The 17,650-nt window shown below is 48.0% G+C and overlaps 1 protein-coding gene across 1 annotated transcript; it reads left to right on the top strand.

Moving 5' to 3' along the window:
- Positions 1 to 457: 457 nt before the first annotated feature.
- Positions 458 to 16,440, top strand: nsun2 (NOP2/Sun RNA methyltransferase 2). The gene is made up of 19 exons (XM_056298321.1): positions 458 to 703; positions 1,084 to 1,241; positions 1,402 to 1,506; positions 1,896 to 2,001; positions 2,334 to 2,405; positions 3,531 to 3,615; positions 5,441 to 5,633; positions 7,928 to 8,002; positions 8,222 to 8,352; positions 10,441 to 10,514; positions 10,610 to 10,740; positions 11,166 to 11,262; positions 11,509 to 11,711; positions 11,851 to 11,943; positions 12,058 to 12,193; positions 12,948 to 13,028; positions 13,181 to 13,319; positions 14,077 to 14,116; positions 15,678 to 16,440. The coding sequence occupies exons 1-19, from the start codon at positions 641 to 643 to the stop codon at positions 15,988 to 15,990; spliced, it is 2,295 nt and encodes a 764-aa protein (XP_056154296.1). The 5' UTR covers positions 458 to 640; the 3' UTR covers positions 15,991 to 16,440.
- Positions 16,441 to 17,650: the final 1,210 nt, after the last annotated feature.

Raw genomic sequence — 17,650 nt, 5'->3', positions numbered from 1 at the left:
TTTAAATGATAACTGCTTTCAATCACTAAACGATTAAACGTGTTGCGGCACCAGTGGCACGAAATTGTTAACGTTACATTTGAAATTGTTCAAAAGGTTTGAGCCGTTCACAATCACACATTACTGCCCGGTAAACAGCGAATAGGAAACCAGGATTCCCAGCCTCGCCAGTTGCGGTCTTCACATCCACCAACCACCGACGGCCAAAACCAAACGTAAAGATTCGTATAAACCAATCAGGAAGCGTGATTTTTGCACGTCAATTTGGCTTTACGGTCAGCGGATACTGTCCGCGCCCTTATCTATCGATCTATCGATCGATCTATCTATCTACGTAGTTACTTATAAAACATAATGAAAAAACCCCGAATTAATCCTTAATCAACTTTTCGCCCACGTTAAAACAAAATTATACGATAAAGGCAAACTATGTATTTCCGGCAGATCTGGCGGCGACTAAATAGGGGTCCTGACTCACATGGGTGCGCGACGGGAATACGCGTCGGCCACAACACGTTTTACGGAACACACAGCGCGTCAGAGCCAAACACGGTCGCGGCGTTTCAACCATCAGTAGCCTTCAACATAAAAATCCACGACGTTCCGCAGGTTTTCCTCCCGGCTGGTTTGGTGTTGCGATATGGGGAAAAGAAGCAGACAGAGGCAGAAAAACCAGCCTGCTCGGCGGGATAGAGACAGCGCTGTAAGTTTCACACAGTACAGCTACAGCTGCACAACTCTTGCTAACGATACTTCTGCGAAGACTGTCTCGCCGTATCTTTTACGTGGTTACAATGGGCAGCTAGATGATGTACATGGTATCTGTTTACAGTTACCTTTTCTGACCCTTAGAGAGCTGGACAGCTCTGGTAATACGAACTGTGCTTGCTAGATCTCCCGGCACCCCGCACACATGGCGGATTCAAAGCTTTCTGCAAAATCCCTGCATGCATGTATGCACCCCTGCTTGCGCCCAGTTTCTCTCGTCTGATCTAAAGACACTCGTCAGAGACGTCCCTAATGAGGTCTGTGTACTGAATCGTGTACATCTGACCCACACTCCCATTCATTCATGTGTTCAAGGGCTGGGGAGCAGGCTATGTTGACATCGTGAAAGAGAACAAGCTATTTGAAAAATATTACAAGGAGCAGGGTCTGGTGCCCGAGGGGGAGTTTGAGCAGTTTATGGACGCAATGAGGGAACCGCTGCCAGCAACCATTCGCATCACTGGATACAAGAGGTGAGGTTACAAGATCTAGTAGAACTGTTAAATTACTTAAAAGGGTTTTGAAACATCGTAGCAATGCTTATGGATCGTAAACTGATATACAGTGGAAAAGGTTTGGCTTGCGTTAATCGAATCGACGCACAATGCTCCTATTATGTGTTTGCTATTCAAGCCATGCCAGAGAGATCCTCAATTGTCTGAAGGAGAAGTACTTCAAAGAGATTCAGGAGTTGGAGATTGATGGCCAGAAGATCGAGGCTCCCCAGCCGCTTAGCTGGTAAGATCTCACTTTGTTTCACCAACACAAACATACACACTTCCATCTTTTTTAGATTAGGTCATAGCAATGGGCAATAATTCAATATGATATTGTATCAGGGTTAAATTCTGGTGTTTTCATGTCATGATACAGTTTGTTGTCTGAATTACTGATAATGCATACCTGTTTCCTAAAATTTCTCACAAGATGAGATCCAAAATATCTGAGCGAGTTTTACTTGACAGCTAGTTTTGGTTAGACATTACACGTTACAGTAACAATTCAATGTGACGAACCTCAGCTGCATTCTTAAAAGTGGCATGTGGCTATTGTGTAAATGTCCTTGTTATTATTGTAACAATGATGTTTTCCACATGACCCAGAACCCGTGTTGTTTGTGTGAACAGGTATCCTGATGAGCTGGCCTGGCACACCAACATGAGCAGAAAGATTATCAGGAAATCGCCCCTGCTAGAGAAGTTCCACCAGTTCCTGATCAGCGAGACAGAGTCGGTAAGTCATTTTTTCCACAACAAATACTGGCCTGGATCCTTTAGACAGCTGGTATTTCCTTTAATAATTTCTCGGTGTAGATGGAGAAGTAAATGAAATAGTCTGTCCCCTCCCATAACCGCTGCTGTCATGGCTGGTGAGTGGATGATAGTAGAAATAGTGGTCGTTGGCTGCACGCAGATATGAATGTCTGTAGCTGCAAGTGATGCTGAAAAGAAGCACATTCTTTCGTGAAAAAATTCCCTGCCTAAAAGAAAGAGCAAAAAATAATAAGGCCAGCATCTGTCTAGATAGATACAAAATGATTTTTATGTCTGTCTTTGTTGCTGAAGGGTAACATCAGTCGTCAGGAGGCCGTCAGCATGATTCCTCCGCTCCTACTGAAGATCGAACCTCACCACAAGGTAGATTAAAAGAAAAGTATTTAACTCACTGAAGGGTAAAAATGATGGGGGGGGGGGGTTTCTCCTTCTTCTTTTTTTTTTTACTTTTTTTTTGTTTTGTTTTTGCTTTGTGCCCCCACGGCTTGAGCAGTGTTGTGAAAATATAAGTTATATCCTGTCCTGGCCAGGCCAAGTGCAGAATGGACAGGGTAGAGTCTGAACAGAAGACATGTTGAGACATTTTAAATACAAAAAACTAACAATACCTTGTTTAGTTACCAGGAAAAAGAAATGATATATTTTAGGTATATTGTGGGTGGCACAGTGGCGCAGTGGTTAGCATGGTCACCTCATAGCCAGAAAATCCTGGGTTCGAACCCCGGGGTTGTTCACCTTTGGGGGTCATCCCATGTCTTCCTCTGTGTGGAGTTTGCATGTTCTCCCCGTGTTTCCTCCGGGTGCTCCGGTTTCCTCCCACAGTCCAAAGACATGTAGGTCAAGTGAATTGGCTGTACTAAATTGACCCTAGGTGTGAATGTGTGTGTGTGTGTGTGTGTGTGTGTGTGTCGGCCTTGTGATGCACTGGCGGCCTGTCCAGGGCGTCTCCCCGCCTGCCGCCCAATGACTGCTGGGATAGGCTCCAGCGTCCTGCAACCCGAATTCAGATAAGCAGCTTGGATAATGGATGGAGGTGTATTGTGATCACAGCGATATCGGTGACTCCTTACCCTACCACCTGAATTATTCATCCTCAGCCTGGCTATTAGGCCTGCACAGTAATGGCAGAAATCATAATCACCAGTATTTTGCTCAATATTGAGATCACAATTATTTAACACGATTATTCACCGGCTTTGGAAACATCATGCATTTATTGAACTTTTTAAAAAACTGGTTTGTTACACCACTGTGTAACAAACCTTGCTTGGTGTTTGTTGTTGTTCCTCTTCGGACTCCTTGAAAACGTGTTCATCTGTAATTTGAACCTGGTAAATCTGGCAAGCAGTGTGTAGTCATAGTTTTATCATGTTTGCGTGTCTTACAACATTATGACATGGAAATAATGACCACAAGTGTCTTGACAACCAGTAGCTTAACATGTCCAGCTCCGAGTACTGACAGGCTCGTATGTGTGTGTCTGTATAGATCCTGGACATGTGTGCGGCTCCAGGGTCGAAGACGGCCCAGCTGATTGAGATGCTTCATGCTGACATGGACATGACATTCCCAGGTAAGAAACATGCTCACACACACACACACGCAGTCGTTTACAAAAAACTAAAATCTGCTCATCTACTGTGGAAGATGGTGTTTTTTTCTAAATTGTGTTAAGATGTAATTAGCTTCGTTTTCATCTGATGGAGTTTGATCAAGTGTTTACACAATAGATTGTGATGGGAATGTGTTTGTCACATCAGTAATGTTTGTCTTGAAGATCCTGAAGTCACACAACCTGTCGGTCCATCACGATGTCTCATGACTGTGAGGATCCTCCCTTTGGTTGTATGGCATTTGTTATAACGTCAAGATATTACCAAGTGTTTTTCATTTTTGTCCTCATGTTATATGAAATTTCTCCTTTTTATTTGCCAAGAAAGAAAAATGGTAGCTTGCCAGTCCTTTTTTTTTTTTGACCCCCCTTTTCTCCCGAATTGTATCCGGCCAATTCCTCCACTCTTCCGAGCCGTCCCGGTTGCTGCTCCACCCCCTCTGCTGATCCGGGGAGGGCTGCAGACTACCACATGCCTCCTCTGATACATGTGGAGTCGCCAGCTGCGTCTTTTCACCTGACAGTGAGGAGTTTCACCAGGGGGATGTAGCGCATAGGAGGATCACGCTATTCCCCCAAGTTCCCCCTCCCCTCTGAACAGGCGCCCCGACCGACCAGAGGAGGCACTAGTGCCGCGACCAGGACACACATACCCATATCCGGCTTCCCAGCTGCAGATGGGCCATTTGTGTCTGTAGGGACGCCCGACCAAGCTGGAAGTAACATAACATGGGGATTCGAACTGATGATCCCCGTGTTGGTAGGCAATAGACTGCTACGCTACCTGGATGCCTAGAAGAGGCGGTCTGGCGGTGGCCTTGCCTAGTGCCGGCTGTGCAGTGGTTTTGTCTGCGTCTGCATCATTGTGAGGAGTGCCGGGGAGGTGTGTCGAAGGTGTCTGGCTGGGAGAGCTGGTGTTGGATCGGCTGTGGAAGCCTGATCTGCTGCGTCCTGTGGGCCCAAGAACCACGGCCTTGCCTGGAGCAGCGCCCGAAGAGGAGGCACCGAGGACGGTCTGACAGGATGCGGAAGTGAGGCAGGCTAAGCTAACTGCTAGCCCATGCAGACCAGCAGTTCTGACGGTCATCCTGGCTGCCGTTCATTATCCGGACAGTGGAATTTTTGGACTGTGTTGTTAACTGTTTTTTTTTTTTTTTTTAATTTGTTGTGTTTTCTGTTTTTGGTGGTGTTTTTGGAAATGTGGACATATTTTTATCTTTTGTGTTACACTGCTGTGGGCTGGGTGAAACAAAATGTCGTTTCTTTTGTGTACTCAAGTACATGATAGAAATGACAGTAAATTGTTCTTGATTCTATCCTCACTGTGTGCTGAACCAGCGTGATGACCGCCACACCACCTGGAGGCGCCCTAATAGTAGCTTGCCAATCCTAATCAGTTATTGAAGGATTTCCCCCCCCCCCTCTAGGTTATGTTTTCTGACATAGTTTTACAATTCTTGATGCTTTTCCCTTTTCCCTTTCTTCACCTAGCAGATGGAAATGCAGCTAATCTGCTTGTTGCTTTTGCATTGTGTCAAATGTTGGCCCAGAATTCACTTGACACTGGGAAAGAACCATGGCTATTTTCCCATATCAGCTAATATAACTCAGCTTGTCTCAAACCAATAATTTTATCAATGACTAAAAAACAGGCAAGCACCCACAGCATCTGTGAGCGTGACCCAACTCCAACGCTAGACTGATGCAATATCAGGCAATCGTCATCGTTCCTCAGACACCGTTGGAACTTCCTTTCTGTTAACGCTGTTCCCTTGTCACCCTCCAGAGGGATTTGTGATCGCTAATGACGTGGATAACAAGCGCTGCTACCTGCTGGTGCACCAGGCCAAACGTCTCAGCAGCCCCTGTATCATGGTGGTCAACCACGACGCCTCCTGCATTCCCACGCTCCAGATAGACGCAAACAACAAGAAGGACGCCCTGTTCTACGACCGCATCCTCTGTGATGTGCCATGCAGGTCAGCGTTGAGCTGGGATCGGGGGGGGGGGGTTGTGTGGTCGAATGTGCATATATGAAAGGAGGGATGGATGGATATAAGAAGTAATTAGCCAAAGAGGGTGTAAACAATAGATGTTGCTCGTAGAGACGCACTGATCCACTTTTTTTTTTTCAGTGCCGATCCGATTCTGATACCTGAATTTGGAAATCTGCCGATACCGATCCCAACCGATACCAGGGCCCCCCCCCCTTTTTTTTTTTTCTCCCCTATTGTATCCAGCCATGTACCCCACTCTTCTGAGCCATCCCAGTCTCTGCTCCACCCCCTCTGCCGATCCGAGGAGGGCTGCAGACTACCACATGCCTCCCCCGGTACATGTGGAGTTGCCAGCCACTTCTTTTCACCTGACAGTGAGGAGTTTCACCAGGGGGATGTAGCGTGTGGGAGGACCACACTATTCCCCCCAGTTCCCCCTTCCCCTCCCGAACAGGCGCCCTGGCCAAACCAAAGGCCAGGGCGGATACCCCATGAATGTTGTTTTTGTGTGTAAGTTTACATGAGGCTGTAGTAAACCACACAGCACTTATTAAAAGAGGACAAAATGTACAAAATGGATTAAATTTGAATTTATTCCAAAGCAGTTTATTTGAACTGTAGGTTAAGCAGGCTTCACTGAGGCAGGTGTAAGAGTGCAAACTGCTATGGCAGCTCCTTTACTATGTTAATTGACTTAGAGTCAAACTGTTTTTCCCTGTCCAAATTACCCAAAATAATTCAATTTTTTTTACATAAAGACATATCCTGTTGTCATTTCACGTTAAAATGTCAGAAAAATTTATACTTTCTTGTTGGTGAAAGACATGAAGCAACATAGACTAAGGTGATCTGTTGCTCCTGACTAACCTGGTGTTATGGTGTCTGGTGATATCCATCCTGGCTGGCCCGGCAGCGCTGACCCCGTTCCCTGATACCTCTACCATGTGTGCTGTCTGCTGTTTGAATTATTTATTCTCCAAGCATCGGTTAAATCAAACGGTGACAATAACCTGGATAAAGCGGTGGAAGACTGTAAACGCGGTTCTTCGCTTGTCCTCTCCCGTCACTTGTATTCACCCAGAGCCAGGAGGAGGAGGTTGATAACATCGTCATCCTCCTTCTCCTGGCTCTCGGTGACAGACGGGTCCGCCGCCTCCTCCCCATCGCTCTGTGTCTGCTGCCCGGGCTGGGGAGGTTAAACATGCAGCAGCACCGCTAACTCCACACACGCCGGGTCCCTCTGATACCATTACTACATCATCTATGGCCATTTTATCTTTCTCTTAATTACTACGGAGTTTAGGAGACTCCAGGTTTACATTCTGGGGGGGGTTTCACTTGTTTCTCCAGGGTCGTCAGCCTCGTTACTCCCCCCTCACCTCCTTATTAACCCCCCCCCCCCCGCTTCAGCCGCCTAGTTGGTGCTTCTGCACACTTCATACTACCTGAGCTTGAATATACCATTTTGGCTATGGGATTAAAATTGCATTATTGGGGTATCTGGTCGGTCAGAGCACCTGTTCAGGGGGGAGGGGGAACTGAGGGGAATAGCGTGATCGTCCTACATGCTACGTCCCCTTGGTGAAACTCCTCACTGTCAGGTGAAAAGAAGCGGCTGGTGACTCCACATGTATCAGAGGAGGCATGTGGTAGTGTGCAGCCCTCCCCGGATCGGCAGAGGGGGTGGAGCAGCAACCGGGACGGCTCGGAAGAGGGGGGGTTATTAGCCAAGTACAGTTTGGGAGAAAAGGGGGGGGGGTTGCATTATTGCATATTTATAATTCATAAAACCATCAGATGATGGAATTTGGATCAGTCTTGGATCGGTAACATCAGTCTGATATCTGATGAGTGAATTATGTCAGTATCGGCACCCGATACTGACATTGGATCAGATCGGTCCCAGCTCTATTTGCTCGTGTTTGGCGCATGTTTGGTTCAGGCTGTTGTCAGGCAAGTTTGTTTTCCCTTTTGAAAGGGGGAAAACTTCCCACAGTTGCCCAAGTATATGTGCAGTCACTTAAATTAGAGTCCTTCTGATGCCACAACAAAGTTGCGCCAGATTGTTTGGAGCCCCGGCCAAAGACAACAGGAGGGCTGGAGGAAGGAGACGGGGGTGTGTGTGTGTGTGTGTGTGAGCACTCGGCCCAAACCCAACGTTTTGACGCTCCGTAGACACTCTGGCAGTGTGGGAACAGGCTGAGTCCGCTGTTCAGGCAGCTCAGGCCAAACCAAACCTGTGTTTGATCGGCGCTGCCTGCTCTGTGTTCCCGCAGCGGAGACGGCACCATGCGGAAGAACATAGACGTGTGGAAGAAATGGACCACCAGCAACAGCCTGCACCTTCACGGGTGAGTATTTGTGTGTGTGTGTGTGTTTGTGTGTGTGCACTTGTTTGTTTGTTACCTGCTAAAATAGTAATTTGTGTCTTTTGTGTGATAAATTGAACTGGTTTGCATGACAAGTTTGTGGAATATATACATTTGTTACTAAATGGAGTAATATATATGCTTACCATAGTACAAGGACTCTGTGTGTGTGTGTGTGTGTGTGTGTGAGACGCTCTCCAGGCTCCAGCTGCGTATTGCGGTGCGTGGTGTTGAACAGTTGGCAGTGGGAGGGCGAATGGTGTACTCCACCTGTTCTCTCAACCCTATAGAGGACGAAGCCGTCATTGCAGCGCTGCTGGAGAAGAGCGAAGGTAACACACACACACACACACACACACACAGAGTCTCCTTGGATTCTAGACAGCATCGTCTTCCCCTTTTGAGGCGGTCTTTATGAAATATTAAATAAGAAATTCGCTCTGTGTCACCATTAAATCTGTCATCTCCATGTCTTGATGCATGCTCAATAATCCAGGTAAGGAAATCACAGGAAGTTGAATCAGTTCATCTGGATACAACATTTATTTAGAGATCTGTTCATCACTCATCTAAGGGCCCAGACACACCAAACCGACATCAGAGAACTAGCGGCGACGAGGGCCGACTGTGGCGTCGCCTCGCGTCACCTGCGTCTGGGCCAAAAAGTAGCACTTGAACACACTGCAAAGACTACAGCCTATAGCCAACCAGCATGTACGTTCTGTGCCTCTGTGAGAGGAAATAACTCTCCATACCAGCAGGTGGCGGTAGTCTGTATTCGTCGTTCAAAATTTGAAACCGGAAGACCCAGGACTGCGGATATACAAACCGTAAACAAAGCAGCGTTTGCTTACCATTTTCACTCTGTCAGCCCTCTGTCAGCCCTTGGTCTTTTGGTTGTGGATGAAGAAAGAACGAAAGCTGAGATGAAGACAAAAAATGAGAAGAGCCCTCTGCGTGTGGCCTCTTGACTTTGTCGTTTGCTTGCTTTCGTAACGTCCCTTTCTCTTCTCATGCACTGATTCGCTAAGCTGAACAGCCAATGAGAGTGATCTCTCTCACCGACGGGCTCCGCTGCCGATTCAACATGCTGAATCGGCCAAAAAGCTGCCGACAGGGGTCCGACTAGTGCCAACGGTGCGGGACACGCCGCAAAAACTAGGGCCACAGGTGCTCACTGATGGCCCGACGTTGTTGTGGCACGGCCTTAAGTGACCTCTTCAGTCTCAGCTGACTGCAGGTATCCACACCCTTATAAACAATACAGTGGCATAACGACCAAACCGACCATCAGTTTCATATGCAAATTACCATGACCATTAACTAGAGTTACAGTGGCCATGTGTACTATTCACAGAGGATTGGAGAGTTGTTGCAATCACAGCATTGTAAGATGGCGACAGATGTGGGGCAGCGCAGTGGCCCAGTGGTTAGTAATGTTGCCTCACAACAAGGTCCTGGGTTCGAACTCCATACTGTCCCAGGTCCTTTCTGTGTGGAGTTTGCATGTTCTCCCCATGTCTGCATGGGTTTCCTCCAGGTGCTCTGGTTTCCTCCTCCAGATGCTCTGGTTTCCTGCCACCATCAGAAAGACATGCACGTTAGGGTTAATACTCCTGTCTGTGCCCCTGAGCAAGGCAATGGAAAGAAGAACTGGAGTTGGTCCCTGGGCGCTGCAGCTGCTCACAGCTGCTATACAATAGGATGGGTTAAATGCAGAGAAGAAATTCCTTGTAAGAATACAATGACAAAATAAAGTGGCTTTCTTCTTGGCCCCCCTGCCTACCCGGTGTTCCTTCCCTGTTTACATAGATGGCCTCTTTGACTCCCCATTCAAACTAGTGTTCTTCCCAAAAGGCAATCCTCCCGGCACTTAACAGCATACACGGGAGGATTGCTGTGACTTGTACGTTGGGGAAACCAAACAGACGCAGGCCAAGAGGATGGCACAACACAGGAGAGCTAACACGTCAGGCCAGGACTCCACAGTCTACACCCATTTACAGGCCAGTGGCCACTCTTGCAAGGATGAGGATGTGCACATCCTTGATAAGGAGGAATCCTGGTTTGAACGGGGAGTCAAGCAGGCCATCTATGTGAAGAGGGAACGACCATCCCTGAACCGAGGGGGGGAGCCTAAGAGTACATCTGTCACCCATCTTACAATGCTGTGATTGAAAACATTCTGCTAATAGCACACATGGCCATTGTAACTCTAGTTAATGCTCACAGCAATTTGCATATGAGACTGATCATTGATTTTGGTCGTTATGCAGCTGTATGGTTTATAAGGGTGGGGATACCTGCAGTCGGCTGACTGAAGAGGTCACTTAGATGGGTGATGAAACGTTTCTCCCAACTAAACGTTGTGTCCAGATGAACTGATTCAACTTTCTGGGATGTCCTATCCATGCTCTCAGGGGCTCTAGAGCTGGCGGATGGCTCAGCTGAACTGCCAGGGCTGAAGTGGATGCCTGGGGTCAACTCCTGGAAGGTACTCAAACTACCGTCTGCACCGGTCATCGCATAGAACCTCTCCTTTCTCGATGGTTCGGCGCTAACCTCTTTCCTCTCGTGTCGTCTCTGTAGCTGATGACGAAGGAGGGCCAGTGGTACGCAGACTGGTCTGAGGTGCCGTCCAATCGCCACACACAGATCCGGCCCACCATGTTCCCTCCAAAAGATCCCCAAAAACTAGCCAGCTTACACCTGGAGAGATGGTAAATACACACAGAACTCGCAGCCTGCTGTGTTTGTATATGATGCAGTAAGTCGGTCAGTTAATTGTCGTTCCTTCTGCAATCAATCTTCCTGTTAAGCCTGCGCATACATGCGTAATCTGCATGGATGTTCCTGCACCCAAATATGCAAATGTGTCCTAAATTGAGTGCCAGTTGTTACGGAAGGATGATTTCCCACGTATTGTTAAGTCTGGCCAGCAGAGGGAGCAGTTGTGTAAGGATTTGCAAAGCCATATTATTTGGACTAAGAGAAAAGTAATATTTGTTTTCACTATAGGTGGCACTATGTTATCTCCGTATGTTTGATTTACAAACCGGTTTGTGTGTGTTCGTGTTTGCAGAGATTATATTATGCGTGTGTATGTTTTCGTTTTGTTTTTTCTTCTTCTTTTTTTAAATGTCAGTATGAGGATTCTGCCACATCACCAGAACACCGGAGGCTTCTTTGTAGCTGTCCTGGTGAAGAAAGCACCCATGCCTTGGAACAAAAGATACCCCAAGGTACACACATACACACACAAACACACACACAAGCACATATTTGCTTTGTGAGTGACGTGTTGGTTAGTTTCATGGTGGCCCTTGCCCAGCTGGCTAAAGAAGGGGGAGACGGAGAAGAGTTCCTACTCACAGCACCCCCACATTGCTGACCCGTTCAGCTTTGCTAACCGCAGCAGGGACCAAACTCTCGACCCCCCCCCCCCCGCCTCTCCCTCTCCCGTTTCCCCTCCCTGTCCCTTTCTCCAGCTGAGGAAGGAGAACCCCTCCAGTTCCGCAGCCCGCGAAGGGGAGTCTCCAGCAGGCGCGACTCCCTCTGATAACCCCCTCCCCGAGATGGCTCCGGAGGAGGCGGAGACGAAGAAAGGAGAGGTGGAGGGGGAGAGGGAAGAAGAGGCAGCTAAAGCGGAGAAGGCCCAAGAGACGGCCGCTAAGCCGGATGGAGTGTGTGGGTGAGTCAAGTTCGACTGGTGGGTAAATGGAGTGGGTAAGTGTGTGTGTGTGTGTGTGTGTGTGTGTGTGTGTGTGTGTGTGTGTGTGTGTGTGTGTGTGTGTGTGTGTTTTTGCTAACCCTCCTTTTTTATGTTCCAGACCCCCACCCTCTAAGAAGATGAGGTTATTTGGCTTTAAGGAAGACCCCTTTGTGTTTCTCAATGAAAATGACGCCGTCTTCCAACCCATACAGTAAGTGTGTCTTTATGTGTAAATGGAAAAAGTAAAATGATTGTTCTGTGGATTTCAGGGTCATTAATCATTGTGTTCTTTATTGTGCTTTGTGTTTTTTTTTTTCCACCCTAGAACCTTCTATGACCTTTCTCCAGACTTCCCCAAGCTTAACGTTCTGACCAGGACCCACGAGGGCAAGAAGAGGCACTTGTATATGGTTTCCAAAGAGCTCCGCAACGTCCTCCTCAATAACAGCGAACGCATGAAGGTCAGTCAGTCAGTCAGTGTGTGTGTGTGTGTGTGTGTGTGTGTGTGTGTGTGTGTGTGTGTGTGTCGCACCATCTCATCATGGGGAGCAGCCAAACAGACATCCCTTTAGTAGGCTTCAGTCCTTGCACAGGTGGTTGGTTTGTGTGCAGACTGGTGTGCGCCCAGGCAAACTGTTGTGTTCCCCTCGGGTGTCTGATTGTTGTCTTTTCTTGATCACTCCCTAAAACCACAACATCCCGTCTCCTTTTCACGAAACCCAGGACAGTGTGGCGACTTGTGTTTCACCCAGCCACACTGACTTCTAGCTGCTGCTGGACATCTCTCCAAAACATCGCCTCTGTCCATGTCTGACGTCCTCGTGATTGAGCCGAGTTTATTTCCACACTGCATTTGGCAGTAGAGTTATAGAACTAATGTGTGCTGCAATTAGGTTTTTATTTCAGTTGGGATTTTTCAGAAAGTTGATACTGCAATATAAAAAATGATTTGATATCTCTTTTTTGTGTTTGTCGGACTAATTACGATATTTAAGTCGGTTTTTAGCATTTCCTGCACTCTTCCTACCACTAGTCTGGTAAAAGATGTGCACTTTCAAACATGACTGTCCAAGTCGCAAATGATTTGATTTACATGAAAATTACTGTATATATACACACACACACACACACACACATACACACCACTGACTCTTTAACTCTGTACCGCCTTCTTATTCTGCACTGTTTTATACTTCGACATGTGGGGTTTCTCAGGTCATCAACACAGGAGTGAAGGTGTGGTCTCGCAACAGTGATGGAGAGGAATTTGGCTGTGCCTTCCGACTGGCTCAGGAGGTGACTGACACACACACACACACACACATACACACAAATGATTGCATGTTGACCACTAGACAAAGTGGTGCATGCACATACATATGCAGACATGGATCTCTTTTGACCTTGGTCATCATCATCCTCCTCCCCCGTCCTCTCTGTCCTGCCAGGGTATCTACAGTCTGCACCCATACATCCGTTCCAGGGTGATCACGGTGGGTATGGAGGACGTCAAAGTGCTCCTGACCCAGGAGAACCCCTTCCTCAGCAAGCTACAGGATGATGCTCACGCTCAGGCCAAGAAAATGGGTAGGTAGCTGGGAGTCCTCAGTACCATTTGTAGTATTTCATTACTTAAGATCTTTACTACTCGTCCGGGTGGCGTGGCGGTTTATTCCGTTGCCTACCAACATGGGGATCGCCGGTTCGATTCTTTGTGTTACCTCCGGCTTGGACGGGCATTCCTACAGACACAATTGGCCGTGTCTGCAGGTGGGGAGCCAGATGTGAGTATGTGTCCTGGTTGCTGCACCAGCGCCTCCTCTGGTCGGTCAGGGCGCCTGTTCGGGGGGGGGGTAACTGGGGGGGAATAGTGTGATCCTCCCATGCACTATGTCCCCCTGGCGACTCCACATGTATCAGAGGAGACATGTGGTAGTTGCAGCCCTGCCCGGATCGGCAGAGGGGGTGGAACAGTGACCGGGACGGCTCAGAAGAGTGGGGTAATTGGCTGGGTACAACTGGGGGGGGGGGGGTCTTTACTACTCCAAAGTATGATGTCGTTGTTGTCCGAATGATTGCTTACATGAATGACTAACACCCCTTGAAATATTATAGTTGTGGATGTAGCTTTTCTACCTTTTACTTTTACAAAATGATGACATCTAAAATGGTCTCTCGATGAACCATCAGGTATCTACTTTTAAAGGAAAATGGAATATGATGTCACATTTTGTTGAATTATCTCGTCCTTTAACCCGGCAAAGTTCACGTCGGTACTGATGGTAGGTTTTGGGGTGATGTCAGAGATCATTTCTAACGCTGATCCATTGTTGTGTTCACACAGGGATGGGCAGCATTGTCCTGAGGTACCAGCCAAACCCAAAGTAAGTATTTGATGAGCTGGACTAGATCAGGCTCCTGTGATGGCCTGGCGGCCTGTCCAGGGTGTCTCCCCGCCTGCCGCCCAGTGACTGCTGAGATAGGCTCCAGCATCCCCGCGACCCTGAGAGCGGGATAAGCGGTTGGATAGTGGATGGATGGACTAGACCAGGCTGAGTAAAAGGGGTGGGAGACAGATATCGATACACGTATGACTCTGCTAGCTCAGTGTGTGCACTGAAGATGTTGCGTCTGCCTTCACTTGCACACAGATCGATTCAAAAGCTGTGGACATTTCACTTCATTAGTCTGTGATGAGACGTTGATTTCAAATTCGTCTGGCCTTTTCATTGAGTCTTATTTACAATAACTGTGCAGCATTTCAACTGGACGTCGTGTTTCATTTCAATGGTATCTTGGCACCGTCTGTGTGATTTGGTCACACCGTCCCCTGGGAAGGCCCCTTAAAAAGCTGAGCCCATAAATAGCTTAGTTCAGAAAATATTTGAAAATGCTGGGAAATAAAAATTCCACTTATTTGGAGATTATTCGACTTGCATAATCTATTTTGGCATTTGTAGCATGGCAGTTTATTTACTTTGTGTATTTGGCCTCGGCCAGTATGCAAACAGTGTGTCTAACAAATGGAGCCCTGGACCTGATGTGGGGTTTCTTGGAGAAAGTGACGGTTGGAGAAATTGTTTTGGTAATGTGAAGTTGGAGCTCCATCTTTTTGAGGTATTTTGTGTTTTTGAAAAAAATTGGCTTTAGCATCGGCACATGGCGGCACGGTGGCAGTCGCCTCATAACAAGAAGGTCCTGGGTTCGAACCCCGGGGTTGTCCAGCCTTGGGGGTCGTCCCAGGTTGTTCTCTGTGTGGCGTTTGCATATTCTCCCCGTGTCTGCGTGGGTTTCCTCCGAGTGCTCCAGTTTCTTCCCGCAGTCCAAAGATTTGTAGGTCAGGTGAATCGGCCATACTAAATTGTCCCTAGGTGTCAGCCCTATGATGGCCTTGACGGCCTGTCCAGGGTGTCTCCCCGCCTGCTACCCAATGACTTCCGGGGATAGGCTCCAGCATCCTGCGACCCCAATTGGGATAAGCGGCTTGGATAATGGATGGATGGACTTCAGCATCACTGTCAACTGCAAATCCCTTCAGTCAAAGTCTGAATCAGACCCTTGTTGTTTGTATCTTGATGTCAGACAGTGCACCTATTAGTTCATCTGTAGTTTATCTGTCATGTCCATGTACCTCAGGCATGTATGTAAGTAACCTGCTAACATCTATTTCAGCATCTTTGATATATTCTCTGCACCGTTGTACTATACCGCCTCTTATTTCGCCTGTATAAGGCAATCCTTCTGTGTATATCTGAAGATTGTTGTGTTGTAGTGTTGTTATTCTATGTTAAATATACTGAGGGAGCCACGAAACTGGAGTCAAATTCTATGTTTGTGCAAACCCAGATGGCCAATAAACATGATTCTGATTCTTGCGATGACCCGGTGTGTGGCGGTGTCTAACCCTCCACCGTCCTCTTGTGTGTGTGTGTGTGTGTCTGTCAGCAACCCAGCAGAGCCCCAGTGCCCCATCGAGCTGTGCGGCTGGAGGGGGAAGACGTCCATCCGCGCCTTCGTCCCACGCAACGAGAGGTTCCACTACCTCCGCATGCTGGGCGTGGAGGTCTTCAGAGAAAAACCGGGGCTGAGCCAGGGGCGGAGGGAGGGAGAGAAGGAGGGAAAGGAGGAGGACACGGAGGAGAAGGAAGAAGAAACTGAAGCGGCACCGGAACGGAACGAGCCAGACATGGAGAACAGTGATCCGGACGGCTCTGTCGAACCAAAGGCCAACAGTGGGAAACAAGCACCCAGCACCTGAGACCGGAGAGGGGTGGGAACACGGAGCGTGACGGGCAGACGGGCTGAAGCGGAGAGCTGTAAGTGCTTAAGCAGTGTCAACGCCGCCAGGGCAAGACCAAATTCATGGTAGAGGGGGGAGTTGTGCGTTGTTGCTCGTGGTGGGTCGCTGTTTCCCCACTCCCACAGCAGACAGAGCATCCAACACGGACTCCTCTGCTGTTCTTTTTCAGTTTTCAGCCCCAGGAGTTGACGCCCTAGTTAAGTGGCTTGTTTTATAATACAATGTTTGTTTCTGTTTTGTTTTTTTTATCTTAGTTTTATTTTAACAAAATTACTCCACTGTCAGAAGTGGCCAAATGCGTCTCTTTATATCATGCATGGTTGAAAAGATTTTTATGGGCCTCCATCTCCGTTTTGTACGGCTTCAGTCAACAGGAAATATGGAGTCGATTAAAAGTGGTAAATACGTTATCTGTGTTGGTTATCGAATTATTTGAGTCTGCTCACGTCTTGCTCGCCGAAATGTTTTCGAGCACGCCCCGAGGGGTATTGATTCTACACTAGCTCTGTAGTCTGGCTGGTATATACATCCCCGAGACACTTGCACACGCATGCACTCATCACAACCTGCAGCCGGTTGCCATGGCAGCTTCCCCGCGCTGGATTACAGCAGCTGGATGGCAAATGTTTATTACCCGGCCCAGACGCCATGACAACAGCAGTCATGACAACCAGCCACGACAACCAGCCCCCTCACTGCTCCCTGGTGTCCATGCAGATCCAGAGGACCAAGTAACGCTCCCCCACTTTTCTGCAGTTTTCTTACTGTATCATTACTTTCTTTCTTATCCTCTGTTGTCCTTCATCTCTTTTTTTGGGGGGGGGGGGTGCTATGATCTCATTTTGGCAGTGGAATCAACATGCAGGGCTGATACTGACACACGGCGGTTTTTTTGGGTTTTTTTTTTTAAGCGCCGGATGTGTCTGTGACAGCACCGTTTTCAAACGTAGACAGGAAAGAGGCAACCAGTGTGGGATGTGGGTTCTGCCAGGAACAAGACTGGCGGTTTACAACGGCGCTGTTCAGCCGTGTGCCACGGAGGGCTGCGTGTACGCGGGCTTTTCGTTTCCGACCCCACGTTAACGCCATCTGGTTTCACTGACTTACCTTGCCATCGGCCAGACAAGGTAGGTTTGATCCGTGAAATCGGCCGGTGTTGTGTTGGGGCCGGAATAAAAAACCTGTATACACAAAGCTCTACAATGGCGCAAGGTTGAGCAGCACCCGTTTACATGACGGGGGGCGGGGATGGTCCTGAAATAGAAACGGGTGTGGAAAGGCAGCCTTTAAAAGGGTCAAGGTCATGGACGGATGGGAAGGACACAACAAAGAAGGTTGTGTGTGTGTGTGTGTGTAATGTGTGCGTGTCTGGAAGGGGGCCACTGTCAAGTCGGTTAAGGACACATAAAAGTCTTGATTTGCAGAGCCAGGGAAAGGACAGCCACATTACACTGGGGCAGCTTGAAATGGATGAAAGCCAGAGGAGGAAGAAGGTGAGAGAGGGGTGGCGAATGAGTCAACTGAGGTTTTCAAAAGGGGTAAACTCGCGACTGAGTCACAGACCCGTGTTTGTGTGTAATATTCAAGCTAAGCCCGTGTGCGTGTGTCTGTTGCTCCA

Source organism: Lampris incognitus, chromosome 18, assembly GCF_029633865.1.
Source record: "Lampris incognitus isolate fLamInc1 chromosome 18, fLamInc1.hap2, whole genome shotgun sequence".
NCBI lineage: Eukaryota > Metazoa > Chordata > Actinopteri > Lampriformes > Lampridae > Lampris > Lampris incognitus.
The sequence above is the reverse complement of the archived record's forward strand: the minus strand, read 5'-3'. Positions and strand labels throughout refer to the sequence as shown.

Coding starts and splice junctions, on each gene's coding strand:
- nsun2 (XM_056298321.1), top strand. CDS start 641: ATGGGGAAAAGAAGCAGACAGAGGCAGAAAAACCAGCCTGCTCGGCGG. Junction 1,242..1,401: donor CGCATCACTGGATACAAGAG/GTGAGGTTACAA, acceptor TTGCTATTCAAG/CCATGCCAGAGAGATCCTCA. Junction 11,944..12,057: donor GCCGTCTTCCAACCCATACA/GTAAGTGTGTCT, acceptor TTTCCACCCTAG/AACCTTCTATGACCTTTCTC.